This window comes from Lindgomyces ingoldianus, assembly GCF_010093535.1.
Source record: "Lindgomyces ingoldianus strain ATCC 200398 unplaced genomic scaffold BDR25scaffold_26, whole genome shotgun sequence".
In the NCBI taxonomy this organism is placed as follows: Eukaryota; Fungi; Ascomycota; class Dothideomycetes; order Pleosporales; family Lindgomycetaceae; genus Lindgomyces; species Lindgomyces ingoldianus.
Window position 1 is genome coordinate 831,605 of NW_022985187.1, and position 14,780 is coordinate 846,384.

General features: G+C 50.1%; 5 protein-coding genes across 5 annotated transcripts; 3 read left to right on the forward strand and 2 right to left on the reverse strand.

Annotated features, from left to right (window-relative positions):
• Positions 1-1,111: 1,111 nt before the first annotated feature.
• BDR25DRAFT_344515 (uncharacterized protein) lies at positions 1,112-3,150 on the forward strand (the record flags this gene model as incomplete). Its single annotated transcript, XM_033693947.1, has 3 exons — positions 1,112-1,554; positions 1,609-1,826; positions 1,880-3,150. 3 exons carry the CDS (start codon positions 1,112-1,114, stop codon positions 3,148-3,150), a joined length of 1,932 nt encoding a protein of 643 aa, XP_033545080.1.
• Positions 3,151-5,484: 2,334 nt separating this feature from the next.
• BDR25DRAFT_265999 (uncharacterized protein) lies at positions 5,485-7,850 on the reverse strand. Its single transcript, XM_033686953.1, has 2 exons — positions 7,293-7,850; positions 5,485-7,235 (listed from the first exon to the last, which is right to left on the reverse strand). Exons 1-2 carry the CDS (start codon positions 7,464-7,466, stop codon positions 5,778-5,780), a joined length of 1,632 nt encoding a protein of 543 aa, XP_033545081.1. The 5' UTR covers positions 7,467-7,850; the 3' UTR covers positions 5,485-5,777.
• Positions 7,851-8,069: 219 nt separating this feature from the next.
• BDR25DRAFT_232732 (protein phosphatase methylesteras-like protein 1) lies at positions 8,070-9,254 on the forward strand (the record flags this gene model as incomplete). The annotated part of the gene is made up of 2 exons (XM_033685418.1): positions 8,070-9,030; positions 9,088-9,254. The coding sequence occupies 2 exons, from the start codon at positions 8,070-8,072 to the stop codon at positions 9,252-9,254; spliced, it is 1,128 nt and encodes a 375-aa protein (XP_033545082.1).
• BDR25DRAFT_266005 (rRNA-processing protein UTP23) lies at positions 9,024-10,460 on the reverse strand. The gene is made up of 3 exons (XM_033686954.1): positions 10,344-10,460; positions 9,088-10,290; positions 9,024-9,030 (listed from the first exon to the last, which is right to left on the reverse strand). Exons 1-2 carry the CDS (start codon positions 10,429-10,431, stop codon positions 9,449-9,451), a joined length of 930 nt encoding a protein of 309 aa, XP_033545083.1. The 5' UTR covers positions 10,432-10,460; the 3' UTR covers positions 9,024-9,030; positions 9,088-9,448.
• A 122-nt stretch (positions 10,461-10,582) lies between these two features.
• On the forward strand, positions 10,583-14,491 carry BDR25DRAFT_290994 (DUF726-domain-containing protein). Its single transcript, XM_033688558.1, has 3 exons — positions 10,583-12,753; positions 12,802-13,204; positions 13,253-14,491. The coding sequence occupies exons 1-3, from the start codon at positions 10,732-10,734 to the stop codon at positions 14,212-14,214; spliced, it is 3,387 nt and encodes a 1,128-aa protein (XP_033545084.1). The 5' UTR covers positions 10,583-10,731; the 3' UTR covers positions 14,215-14,491.
• Positions 14,492-14,780: the final 289 nt, after the last annotated feature.

A 14,780-nucleotide genomic window follows, 5' to 3' on the forward strand; every position in this document is an offset into this window, starting at 1 on the left:
AAGGCAAAAGAACCAAGCGCCATGCAAGAGACTCACTGACCACAAAGGACAGCGTTCGAACAGGCTAACCCGGAACTTTGAGGGTACTTTGAGGAACTTTCCTCTGGGACGTACAACCGATGCAATTGAGATGCAGGATTGCCTAACGGGAGGAGGATACAAACTCATAGGCCGACAAGGGTCTATGGGCACAGAAGTCCCCAAAAAGTACGGCCAAAGTTCGACCAAAGTTCGAAACGAGCGTTAGTCTCGACGATTGGTGGGGGCGTACAGTCATGTGTCCTAAGGCAGCATCACTGCTATTCCGTGATAGACATTCTCACGGTAGCTACGGGCTGGTGATGCATATTTGGTCGTAAGAGGTTGAAAGAAAAAGGCGAATGTGCATGTAGGATTTCGGAACACGAGAGGGGACCGTATTATAACATTCGTTGCGTAACGGATGACTAATTACGTTAGCAGACGTCTAACAACCTTGAGACTTGCACTTTTTCTCTCGAAAGCAATTGAACTCCAATAGAGACTTTTGGAAAAATCAATACATCCTCAGGTGGCTTACATGATTCACTGTCATCGTGTTGGTATGTAGACATTTTGTCTGCGATTTAATATTACCTAGTGATTTTCGGACACTGGCGCCCGCTGGATCAGAAAAGTTCTGGAGATCAAGCGAAGCAGCCGGCGGCTGAGGCGAGGGACGTTCGGTGTGCTGCAAGGTCCATTCGAAAGGCACCCAACCAGGGAGCGAGAAAAAGTCCTGCTGAAGTTCTGCGGAAAGTACTGCGTCTCCCCGAACAGACCAATGCAGGGATATAGTGGGTCTCTCTGCCTTGCGCTTAACTTTGGACAACACATTTGATGGCCCAACGGTGGGGGAGTCAGCCGAGTACTTTCAGCCGTCCTTTCGAAGGTACTTTCTGCAAGCCAATCAAGACGGACACCGCCGCACGGTTCCCGATTCCGAGGAAACTTTGCCGCCTCAGTGAACGCGGCCTGGCGATGTCCCGTCCCGTCTTTACCCCAAACTGGGGACTCCGACGGTGCCATTTCGAAAGTGAGTAATTCCGGTTACAATTTCTACCAACACCGAAATATTGAAGACGGAAGAACAATGGACCCACCGCGCAACCACTGGGACGCAACTGGACGCACATCTCTGGGTGCTCCTTCAACATGGCATTCAAATGGTGCTCTCCCTCAAACTACTCCTGCCTTCGGCTCATTCCCCAGCACAGAATATCAAACACTTGTTCCTGATGCTTCACTTCCGACGGTCCCCCTATCCTTCCCACCGTATGGGGACGGTGTGACAGCCTGGTCGCAAGAAGCAGAGCTGGCACCCCATTTCAGACATAGCCAACCTTTCCAGGAACCTCGCCATGAAACTATTCCACTCCCAATTACGCAAACAAAGGGCAAATCTAAGCGGCCCAACAGGCGTGATCTACCATGGGATAATCATAAGCAAACGATGTACGATCAATATATGAAAGGGAATAAAAAGCTCAAGGAGTTGCAAAGATATATGATCGAAACGCACAAGTTTGATGCAACGTTGGTGATCTAATACTTCCCTCTCCCGGTATGTAAGGGCGCTAAGTTTTTCAGGGAGAAGCAATACAAGGATCAGTTTAACGACTGGGGATGGTCGAAAAATCTTGGGAAACGAGAGCGTCAAATAATGAAGACCAAGGCAGGCAAGAGAAGAAGAGAGAACCCGCCAAGAGATACAGAGTTCCAGTGGGGTGGTCAAGTGTGGACCGTTGATCGTATAATGAAGACTCGTGGCAATGAAAATGGAAACGAGGAAGAAGATGCTCACCTTGGTCAGCTTAATTGCATGTTTCGTCCCTCTACGCTTTCGATTGACTTCTTTCAGATGAACCAACTCCACTCGGTATGACCTATTACACACCCCAAAACCACACCGTTCCCGGTGTAGTGGCCACGCCAAACATTTCTCCTCAGCGGGCGCGAAACCACGTTGGATCCTCTGGTGGTATGGCATCCCAATATTGTGGAATCCGACTGAGGTGGAACGGGCACACAGTAGCAGATATATCTACCGTGAAAGGCCAAGCGCTTGACCTAGAGCGGCTCAATGATTTCGATGGTGCAGATGAGAAATTCACTGAGGCCTTGGAGGCTTGTCGAAATCTACTCCCTCCCGCTGACGAGCTCAGGGCCAACATCACATACCAGGTAGCCCGCTTCTACGGGCGACGCAATCACATGACGAGAGCCGACAGTGTGCTCGATGAACTGACGGATCAATTTGTACATCGGTGGGGTCAAGGTCATGAAAAGACGTTGAATCATTATGGAACAGTCGGTTTACTCCTGCAAGCATGGGACCGACACGAGGATTCCCTTAACCTCATGAGACGGTTGACAGATGACTTGAAATCAACGTCCTTATATTCTAATACTAAGGGAAAAGAGGCACAATCAGCAATCAACGTCGACCTACCATCGTTATATACCTCCACTATGCTCTCAGGAACATCCGGCGATGAGAGAAATCCAGCATCTTCTCAGCTGGTCCTTCAACTAGAGATAGAAAATGCGGCTGTAACTAATTTAGAGAGCATAGATCGGCCAGAACAAAGACTGCTCAACTTACTTAACCAACTAATGAAGAATCCGGAACGCAACTTAATAGATATCGTTCGGATTAGACGTCTACTAGTGAATCTCTACAGCAAATCCCTTATGTCCGACGAAGCGGGCGAGGCTTTTGCACAAGCCAAAATTTCCATAACGTCGCTCTGTAGTCTTGACTGCAGCAAAACAAACGACTTCTTCAGAGCTGCTGTTGACCTGGCTGAATATGGCCTGGAAGAGGGGTTTACAGCCGACGCCTACGAGATTCTTGAAGTTGTGGAATCAGAGGTTGTTGCAGAAAATGGGCCTGATCATCCTAACACCATTTCCTTGCTAATGAAGATCGGCAAGATGGTCCAAGAGATGGCTTCCTGGGAGGAGGCCGAACCGCGTTTTCAACAAGCATATGCAGCTTGCATTACCGCATTTGGTTACAAGTCTATTGTCACACAAAAGCTTGAAAAGTCCCTTGAAAAAGGTAGTTATTTGGGCGACTTGGAGGATGATGTCTCTGATAAAGGGTTGTTCCAATTTATTACTCTGTAAAGGGTTGCCTATCATTCGAAAGATACTGAAGAACCTAGTGTTCATGTGCGGTTAGAACGTGGGTTTCTTTTCTTCAAATTCGTTGCTACGTAGGATTGAGATGCAAACCCAAAGATACCTCTCTATTTCCAAGCACAATAACCTCTTACCTCACCGTGCTGGATTGGTTTAGAGGCTTCGTATCTAACGGGTGTTTCCTCCGAAAATCCGCTACAAAGAAAGTTGGTTGCGCATTTATCGTAAGGGCAGGCTGGTTTTCGTAGAACACTGTAATACAACCCCATCATTGGATATCTTGCACTCTATCTTTCCACGGGTATTCTACCGTCAACTCTCGGCAATCCCAGTGATGTCGGTAGATTGGTTACGGTAACTTAGGTTTGTGTTTGGATTGGAGACTAGAGAACCAGCTTGTTGATCGTCCCAAATTCTCACCTGGGTTCTCTCACCGGCGGGATGACCATCTGTTACATCGAGCAAGACTTTAACTCAAGTGGTAAGACAAAGGTAACGTCCTTCGAGCTAGTAGGTTTGCAATTCACAAAAGTTACTCTGCGAGACTAGCGATACTCTAGAGCCTCCGAATGACGGTCGGCAGCCCGATCACCACCAAGGGCTCAAACCCAGGCCTTAGCTACACATGCTTTTGAAATGTGAGCACGCGAGGCAGTGAGGCTAACGAGTTCCCCAAAGAACCCTGTCCAGCGGGTATCATAGCCATTCACCGCTTCCCCTCGTGCTAGGACGGGAAGAACCTCGACAGCCCCAACCAACAAGACCACATGGACAACACAGTGAAAGGAGGGTTTATGAATGCTGGGCCGTGCCCGTCCTCGCATCCCATCCGCATGCTTCAGGTTGCCTACAAGGCCATGTAGAACCCGACCTAGTTTAACAATAAGTCGTTGCGGCTTGCGGACGGCTCGCGACTCTTCGTCTGGGGCTTCGAAGATAGCAAGGTAGCAAGGAATACGGTACCCACGGCGATTATATCTTCGGCTGGAAGGGGGACGCGCTTCAAGCGCGCTATGGACTCCGCCAGCCTAGTTAGTAATAACCTTAACACTTAGTCTGTGGCCGAGGTGAATAAGTGCGCCATCAAGAATAGCGTTAGTGAGTCTACCGACGGATGTAAGTTGTTCCGTATACCAGAAAAGTCCCAAAGCTAATGACTTGATTCGCAGGGCTTGACAAGCTCCCCAGAATGTAATTTTTCATCTAGGTTAATTGAGTAGTAACACGTGTGCAAGGGTTTAGAAGACAGTTTTCTTAGGAAATTGAAATTGTGCAGTATTTTTTGCAAACTGATGGAACTATTCGGGGTTTTTCAAACTGTGTAGTCTACAGTCTGTCGTTGCAAGCGCCTTGTATGCAAGGTATTTGGAGTGGCATTGGCTTCCTCTTTCTTTTCGCTTTTCCCTCCCCTCCCCTTTCTAGTATGTAGCAAATACTTGCCTAACGTATCTGTCTTTTGAAGATTTCTAACACATCCTACATTTATACACTAAATCGGCGTGTTGGCCTTATGGCAATTATCATTCCTGGCTTAATTCGCCCTCCTGTTGCATGTAGTGGCCTGGAAATAGCCGACCTCGGGGAGAGAGAAACATCTTAACCTGGCCAACGCCAAATACGCAAGAATAGACACTTTATGGTCGAAGAGTTCAATGTTGCCTGCGTTATGTTGATGAGTTACCTTCTGTTGCTGAGGACATCGTACACAACCACCTTGGGTTTAGAAACAAATTTAGCGTTATTATCATAGAAAGGTAACAGACAATTATGCTCCTACTGTCCCTCCTGTTCCTTAGCATCTTGGCCACCATGATAAATCCTCCAAGTGCAGCAGACGTAGAAGCGTTAAGAAGTTTCAGCAGCCTTCAAATCAACTAATTCCTCCTCCGCCTTCCTGATCTGACTAGGCCTTGATGGAAGTGGAGGCGGCGCTTCTTCCTTGTCACCCTCATCTACATCCTCTCCTAGCAATCGATCATCCTCGGCAATGACCTGATCGTCCTCTCGTGCGGATTACAATAACACAGAACAGCCTGACAATCCCCATAATCACTATAGCCACTCTAAAGAGAATACAAAAAGAAATCACCATCGCCGGGGGAAGTGTGATGAAGGTGAGGAGGGTGCTGGGAATTGGCAGGCGGTGCCTGCTTATCATGCCTTTCTGGTTTGATTTGTCATCTCAGATGTTGTGTCGGTTCATCGTGGCCGTGGAGATTTGAGAGATGCGGAAGTGGGACTGAAATTTTTTGGTAGCCGTGTGCTGCGAAGTCCAGATGATAGGATTGCATTCTTTGATTGTTGTAGAGGCAAGTCTGACCAAGGTCTTACCACTATCGCTTTTCTGTCCTTACACAATGTTATACAATTTTACCGCCAAGAAGCTTTACCCTTTGCTAGAATTAAGCCAATCACAATAGTCGCTAAAATGAAGACTATAATACTGAAGGGGACAGAGTGACGGAGAAACGTACCAATTTAGGAGAACTAAGACGTATGCCGTACAGATATAATACAGCGAAACGAAGCAAAACGAATACTTATCCCTCATAGTTTTCATGAATCTTTACATCTAAATCAGCTTTCCTCGCTCCTCGCCCCTCTAACTCCTCCTACTCCGCTGCCTCCTCCATCACCAGTGTCTTCATTTTACCCGCAGCTTTCACTAACGCGCCCAAACTCTTTTCCATAATTCTCCTCCCATCATACGTGTCCCAAACCTGATGCGGTGCCTGATTCACTACATCCCAACTGACCAGATTGTCTGTCAACTTAGTCAAATCATGTTGCTTCCTCTCCCACTCACTATCCGTCCTACACCTAATTCCACTGCTTACGATCACCACCGGAGTATCCGCACTCTGGATATTGCGGGCCGAGGCAACTTCGTTCTTGGACAGAGAGTCGGCGATTAGGTTCTCTTGAAGCTGCGCTTTAATGTATTTGCCGGATTGATAGGCGTTCCGACCGTAGACGCGGTCTTCCCGTGTCCGGCCTTTGAAGAGAGCACCACTGAGTCGCTCCAGGCCCAGCGGCGAAATGATGCCGTAGGCCCAGAGAATAAAACCGCGCCCAGGGCTCGATAATCGGTGAAGTAGGTCTTCGTGTAAAGGGTCTACGAGCATGATGCCGGTGACTTGCTTGAGGTGTCGGGAGCTGAAGATTCGAGACGTGATGCTGCCGATTCCTGCGGAGACTAGAATCCATGGGCCTTCCTCGCCAGTCTTCGCGAGAGCTTCAGAAAGGGCGTCCGCCGACATACCGGCGGAGTGTGGAGAGGGAGCATTGTCTGACCAGGCGTATCCTGGGCGGTCCCAGTAGCAGTAACGCGAGATGGTGCCGTTTTGATAGGCGCCATAGGCCCAGTGTTCAAAGTCATATTCCAAGGGCGTCTCACCGGCTTCGAGAAGGATGGTGGCATCTTTCTGTCCTTTTGTATATGTCACGTTTCCTATGCAGGCGAGATGGACTTGATACTTGTCTCCGTCGACAAAGATTCGGTCGCCATACATTCCTAGCGTTGCATCTCGAGCCCGAATCCCAAGGGTTCCGGTCATCAAGACGGTGATGAGGATGAAGACTATCGTGAAGATTGTTGCCAATAGAACCGCGAACCATTCCTTCAGCGTTCGTCTGGTTTCCGGTCGGCCTGTTAGCCGCTCTTCCTCCTCCCGCTTACCCCAGTCAACGACACGGTCTGTAATGATACACCATAGAGCGATAAAGACAGCCCACACAACCGACGCAATCCCGACCCAGCCTTCTTCAATTCGAATTCGAGGAACAGCGAGGATTATAATCATATCAACTAGTAGTAGCGCGGCTATGATGGCGGTGGTGATACGCATCGCCTTTGCGGGGGCGACAAAGAAGATCACAGCAACGAGGAGATTACCAATGGTAAGGCACGCGTAGGCGAAGTCAAAGAAGCCGGAACCGCGGGAGTGCATTCCTGGAGGGGAGACGAAGATAGAGACGAGAAGGAGCACCCACCAGATGAAGGATATCATCAGGAAGAGCACGGTAAAGTATCGAAGGAACCGGACGGACCAAAGATTGTATGGGGAAACCTTCTTATGTTAGCGCCATGCACATATATGTAAATGATGGGGGCTTGTTAGGCTTACTGCCGGATCGTCTGGATCCAAATAACCGTCGGAAGCGGGAGGCCGATTGTGAAGAAGTCTTGTTCGTTCGTCTGGTTCTCTTCGTTCGAGGCTCCTTCTCGTAGATGAGCGATCATCTTGCGGACCTTGAGAGTCATTGCCATTCTCCGGGTGGTCCTTCTTTGACCCCCACATCGAGAGTGAGTGGAGTGAATGGAGCTCGGGTGACGGTGAAAGCCAGTATCAGAGCTACACAAGCCCTAGTAAGCCACCGAGTGCTTGGGACTCGACTGAAACGAATTAGAGTGAAAAGCTTTGAGATTAGAGGAAGAGCGAAAGAGGGGAGCTCGATGGACAACTCTTTGATTTTATGGTAGTGGTGTTGAGAGGCGAGAACTTATTGATGGTCCAGAGCGCCTTCGATAGGGATCTACGTCATGTTGTTTCTGTTGAGCAGCTATCCCGGCTTGTCAATCCTCACAACGCGCCAGGGAATGCACCATGCGACTTTGATTGGAGAGTATTGCATAGAGAGTGAACTCGTGCAAAATATTGTTTGACCTTCCCCCTCCCTTTGACCTTTCGCACTCACTGACCAAACATTGAACGCCGGCACGAGGCAGTGATTACATCATAGCCACGCTCGCCACGCCAAGCTCAAGAGTACTCAAGCTAACATACCCCTGCTGCATTTTAACTGCACCTCCACCATCAAATCGCCCTATTATCGGATTCCCACACCCACAAGCTCGAAATCCCATAGATCTGCACTCAGCCTAGTTCTTGCCACTAAGTACCATGTCCAGTCTCGCCAAGACCTTCGCAAAGACGAAGCTCGGGCCGCTACCGCCAGAACCGCCTGTCTATGAAGATGTCGAGCACGAAGATGATTCCTCCTCCGCTTCCTCTATGTCGAGCACCGGCACTGTAATCCCTACGTCTTCACAGCGGCCTGCACCATCCGTTCGTTGGTCTGATTATTTCTCTCAGGAGTTCTATCTCGAGCGTCTGTCGCCGGATTCGAGCCATGCAAAGTTCCACGTATACTTGACCCCTCCGAATTCCGCTAAGGCTCCATTACTGGTGTTGCATCATGGTGCCGGAAGCTCTGCACTGAGCTTCGCTCTGTTTGCCAAGGAGCTTCAGAAACAGCTTCCAGATGCGGGGATACTGGCTGTGGAGGCAAGGGATCATGGGAGTGTGGTTTGGGGCCCAGAGGGGCATGTTGATAACGATTTGTCGATTGATCTTTTGAGTCAGGATATGGTGGATATGATGCACCTCACACAGGCAAGGATGGGCTGGAAAGAGTTACCCACCGTCGTTTTGATAGGACACAGCTTGGGTGGTGCTGTGGTCACGAATGCTGCAAAGCAAGGGCTCCTGGGGAACAAGTTGCTTGGGTACGCTGTTTTGGATGTGGTAGAAGGTTCAGCTATGGAGGCATTGAAACATATGCAAGCGTATCTCGCCAATAGACCGAAAATGTTCCCTACGCTGGACGCCGCAATTGACTGGCATATTCGATCTCGGACGTTGCGAAACCCAAAATCTGCAAGAGCCAGTGTTCCGAGTCTGTTACTACAGACATCCGAAGGTCGATGGGCATGGAGAACCGATCTTTCTACAACGGAAGCATACTGGGAGAACTGGTTTTCCGGTATGAGTTCCAAATTTCTGGGCGGGAAGGGTGCAAAACTGCTCATGCTCGCTGGTACTGATCGGCTGGACAAAGAATTGATGATCGGGCAGATGCAAGGTGGGTATCAAAGCTATTCTACATTTCATCTGTCAATATCGCTAAATGATATTCCAGGGAAATTCCAGCTCCAAGTCTTCCCCTCCGCCGGCCATTTCCTTCAAGAAGACCAGCCGGAGAGGACTGCAGAGGTCGTTGTGGAGTTCGTGAAACGCAACGACCGCAGCGCATTGGTTCTCCCCCCGAAAGTATCAGATCTTCTAGCGCAAGGCAAAAAGGTCTGATGTTCGAGGTGCCTCCTGCCTCAAATCTCCTCTCATGTTCATGAGAGATTAATAGGAGCAATCTGGAGATGATACAATCTGGACCGCTATATCAGCATACCGACGTGCAAGGCGATACACTCAAGACCCGGAGCGAGAGCGCTCAGACGGCCGTCCAGCGAAGTGGAGCTTTGACGTGGATTGAACGGGGTCCCTCATGGTGTATTCGACTCGACTTCAGCTTTCATCTGACTGCTGGCTCCACTATCACTTTTTGGCTTGTGTTTCCGTTGCCTCTTCCTCTTGGCCGACTCTTCGCCTTCTTGAATCGGCGTTTCAGGCTCCACGCCCTGCTGCCGGCGCGCCTCCGGCTCGGCTTTCTTTGGCTTGACAGGAACGTTGCTGTGAGGCTCGACTGGCGGATGAACTCTCTTCTTCGGCTTCTTCACACTAAGCGGATTCGGGCCTTTTGGTCCCCTTGTGCGCTTCTTCTTCTGAGGCCCATCGTCTCCTGTAGATCGCTCCATAATAGAACTGCCGTGTTGCTCTTGAGTGCTGTCCTCCTCGGCTTCGTCTCGTTTCCTCTTTTGGCCCGGATTTACTCCTCTCCGGCCCTTGAGCCCCGCCTTGAACTTCGCCTTCTCGCCTTGTTCGCGATGGTTGTGAGTGCTTGCCGCCATGGGTTCCAGAATCACGACGCTCTTATTTATGTAGATCAGCGGCACGCCGGGTATGGCCCGCATGTGTGCCCTCACTTTGGGGTCCTGGGATGCCACGACATAGCGGTTTTTGTTGGTCAGACTGTTTTTTGGGTCGACGACGGAGGAGAGGCATTCGAGGGTCGAAAGCGGGTCCTCGAGCTCGTGGTGGTTGCAGCGGCGCCGTTCATACTCCTTCGCCTTGAGGATCAGAGCTTGATCCTTCGGTTCGGCGTTGTAGAGGTGCCGCATGTCGCACTGCGTGATCATGGGCTTGACCTTGCCCTGGAGAGTCCTCTCCAACAGGCCGACAAGGTCCATCTTGAAGCGCGCCGCATCTTGAAGAATCTGCGAATCCACTGCGAGATTGTCAGCCGCAACGGGCGCAAACGCCAATCAGCCAGCCACTTACGAAGGACCTGATAGGGCTCCCGGAAGTTAAAGGTAACTTGATACTGGTGGATCAGCTTGCGATAGGCCTTTGCACGCTTCACCCGCATTGTGACGATTCACGTTTGAGGATGCTGCGGGGTGTGCGAAGGAATGCAAAGGTCGACCACAAGTTCGGAAATTTAAATTCGGTCGGTCTCGGGAGTGGCCCAAGCGTCAGACGGCTGCGGAGGTGGACCCTCGAATTCGCACGCCAGAAAGCTAAGCCTTTGTCTCCCGCGACCACTGAGAGCATCTGGCTGATATCTGTACATAATCGCTGACTCTGAGCTCTCCTGCGCAGACTCCTCTTTATATTCGTTCATATTTCCTTTGGCTCGTCCCTCGATGCATGCGAACTAGCCCAAAACATGTCGAACGAGCTCACTCCAGGGCCCCCTATCAAAATAACAGAGAAGGCCGAACCGAGGGACAAGACCACGGCCGACATCGAGTATGACGACTTTGGCTTGCCTATAAGAAAACGGCGGCCTAGGACCCCAGTGGACGACAGCTCGGACTCGGACTCAGATGTGTTTAAAAGTGCGCCAGCAACAGCGTCAGCCAGCCGACAGGATATTGCGCTGCCAGAAGAGAGTACTGCAAAAGTAGAACAAGTCACGGGGAAGCTAAATGAACCCCACACTGTCAACTCGCCGGTCAACGGTCTTGTTCACGACAAGGAGAAGCAGGAGAAGCAGGAGAAGCCGGAGAAGCCGGACCACGGGGTCCAGGTGAAGGACGAGAAGTCCTCAGAACCCACATCGCCAAAAGAGTTTCCCGAGACTGCCCCGCCGGCAGCCACGACCCGCAATCGCAGCATATCGATACCCACAAATGTCGAAGGACATCATGCCTTCGCCATATCCGAGTACTCTCATCAGCAGCTCGCCCCTCAAACTCACAAAGAGCAGGAAGCGCATCAGGAGGTCGAGGAATGGCAGGAAATGCCGGCCTATGCCCATTTTGACATGTACAACGACGATAACAAGCTCGTTGCCCGGGAAAACCAAGAGGAACTCGAGGACATGAACGGTTATGGAAACCTCGGAGGTGCTGCAAAAGGCTACACGAGAGTCACGATGGATGATGACGTAGAGTCCGTAACTAGCATGGACGACAATACTGCGTATCTCTTCAAGGAGAAAGGTACCACCTTGTTGGACGAAGACGAAGGCGCCCGGGATCCGCTCGCACAGATGCAGACCACCAAAGGACTTCTCACCGAAGGTCAGCGCATAGCCTACGTTGGCCTTGTGCGGCTGGCCATGGTGCAAATGGCGAAACAACCCGCTGGTCTGGACCGTACGAAAGGCACTAAAAAACTGCTGGATCTGTGTGAGGCGGCTTTGAAGATGTGGTCCCAGAAGATGATGGTTCGCCTTTACACACATATGGATATCGATTCCTCGGAGCAAATTATGATTGAACAACTTGCCGAGCATGGGGTAGAACCGCCAGATTTAGTCCCTGCCTTAATGCAGAATGCTCGGGTAAAGAACCCTGTTACCGAGGAAACAGATTCACCAAGACTGTCAGTCTCCTCACCGCGCCCCAACTCACATTCCGAAAAGTCCATGTCTTCGTCTGCCGTCAACCTCTACGATGCTGCTGAGAGCCCTCCACCTCCACCCTACAATGAGCATGAAGGCGAAGAGCTTCCAGAAGTCCGCACTCCGTCCCAGCTCCCCCAGACTAAGAATCTTGACATCGACCTCCGGTGGACCATTCTCTGCGACTTGTTTCTAGTTCTTATCGCAGACTCTGTCTACGATTCGCGGTCGAGACAGCTTTTAGAGCATGTTGGCAGCTATCTTAGCGTGGATTGGCTCGAGATCTGTAAATTTGAGAAGCGAGTAACAGACGCCCTGGAAATGCAAGAGGAAGCCAACAAGGAGAACTGGAATGAAGACGACCATATGGAAAATAGACGAAAGAGGGCTTACAAGAAACGTCTTGCCTTTATGGGGCTTGCCACGGTCGGAGGTGGTTTAGTCATTGGACTGTCTGCCGGTCTTCTTGCTCCTGTCATCGGTGCTGGTCTCGCCGCGGGCTTCACCACGATTGGCGTCGCAGGGACGGGTACATTTCTTGCTGGTGCTGGAGGTGCTGCTATCATCACTACAACAGGTGTCCTGAGTGGCGGTACGATTGCCGTAAGAGCAGCAGACAGACGCACGGGTGCGGTTAAAACTTTTGAATATCGCCCTCTTCACAACAACAAAAGAGTCAATCTCATCGTCACAATATCCGGGTGGATGATTGGCAAGGTCGATGACGTTCGGCTGCCATACAGCACAGTAGATCCAGTTATGGGCGACATCTACTCCGTCCTCTGGGAGCCGGAAATGCTCCGAAGTATGGGTGACACTATCAACATTCTTGCGACAGAGGTAAGTCTTCCCATGGTATGATGAAAGGGGGTACCAACGATTCTCCAGGCTCTCACGCAAGGCCTCCAACAAGTGTTGGGTAGCACCATCCTCGTCGCCCTTATGGCGGCTCTGCAGTTGCCCATTGTGCTCACAAAGCTATCATATCTAATCGACAACCCTTGGACGGTTTCACAGGCAAGAGCAGATATGGCTGGGCTTATTCTTGCCGACTCGCTTATTGACCGTAACCTTGGGACACGGCCGATTACTCTTGTTGGGTTCTCTCTAGGGTCTAGAGTCATCTTCGCCTGCCTTAAGGAGCTCGCAAACCGTGGAGCCTTCGGTATCGTCCAGAATGTGTACATGTTCGGCACGCCGGTCGTAGCAAAAAAGGACGAATACATCAAAGCACGAGCAATTGTCCCTGGGCGATTTGTAAATGGATATGCAACAAATGATTGGATCTTAGGTAGGTATGTCCAATTTCTCCCGTAGCTGACTCTAATAAGCTGTTTAGGATATCTCTTCCGAGCAACCAGTGGAGGTATTATGCGCGTAGCAGGTCTAGCGCCTGTTGAAGTGCCAGGGATCGAAAATCATAATGTCACTGAACTTGTCCCAGGACATATGGCTTACAGAGCAGCAATGCCAAAGCTTCTCAGAGAGGTTGGCTGGAGCGTAGAAAGCGACGAATTCACGGAAATCGAGGACCCCGACCCAGAAAACCATGATAAGAGACAGCGAGAGCTCATCAACGAGATCGAAGAGGCCAGAAAAGAATTAGAAAAGAAACCGGAAAAGAAGGGCTTCAGCTTTTGGCGGAAGAAGAAAGTGGAGAAGAAAGAGTGGGAGGTGTATGATGAACATTCAAAGGCACCAGTGGGTAAAGAAGGAGATGCCGCTCCTGAAGGACCAGTCCTGTTTGATATCGACGCAATCAGAGCGGAGGTTGCAGCACTTGCTGTCGATTCTGGAGAAACCATTGAGATCAAGGAGATCAAGTCCACATTGCCGCCAATGAAGATTGATATGGGAGCAATTTCGCCCAATCCGTACTCAACACTCCGCGAAACCAAGAGTTACAATGATAGCCTTGGACCTGATCCTTCAGATCTCAACGCGAGTTCCAGCAATCTTTCCACCCGCTCCAACGGAAACTATTCAGTCAACTCCCATCACTCAGACCATGAGCTCCCAAAAAAGAGGTTTGAAGAGTACGATGAACACGAAGATGGCGGTATGACAATGACATTCGAGTCATCTTTCAAAGATCCCCCTTCAATACCACCTTCGAAGTCCCCTGTTCCTTCCCACGAACCCCCGGAAATGCCGACGTGGAATGCAGCTGCAGAGCAACCGCCAATGAAATCAGCTCTAACGGACTCTAATGCAAATTTTACGCCGGGGTATAATGCCTGGGCCGACGAATACGATGACGAGTTTGGGAAAGAGAAAGAAATGAAGATGACCTTCGAGTAGATATATCTGGTTTTCGGTATTGGCGTGACATTTGGATGTGGAGCGGCGCCCGTTTTGCATATGGCTTTCTTTTCCAACTGGCATGTTCTAGCTTGCCCTAGCGTGCATGCATTAGCGGTGTTGTGGACTCCTGGCGTTTCGCAGGGCATAAGGCTTCCTTGATGTAACTAGTCTGTAATATGCCAGCGTTGTATACGTGGTGGACATTTGGGTAGTGTTAACTCATTCATCATCACCGCGAGGAGGGTTTTTTGATTAGATACATCGTCATTGCTCGATAGAGAATCTAAGACGTTCATATTGCTATCTAGCCAATACGGAGTATCTTGGCATAATGAATAAAGTGAATTAAATCTAAACCTCTAATTTAACCTCCTAAATGATTAGGTAGTGGATTCTCTCCATTCTCGCCGCTCGTTTTACCTCTCCACACAGAAATGCTGACAGATCATGCTCAGCGACTTGTGAATACGAAGAGCGGACATCCTAGAATAGAATAGGCTGTTGGCTGTCTGCCGTGGCTGCTCACAGCCACATCCTTGGCATCTGTGAACGAACCACATCGT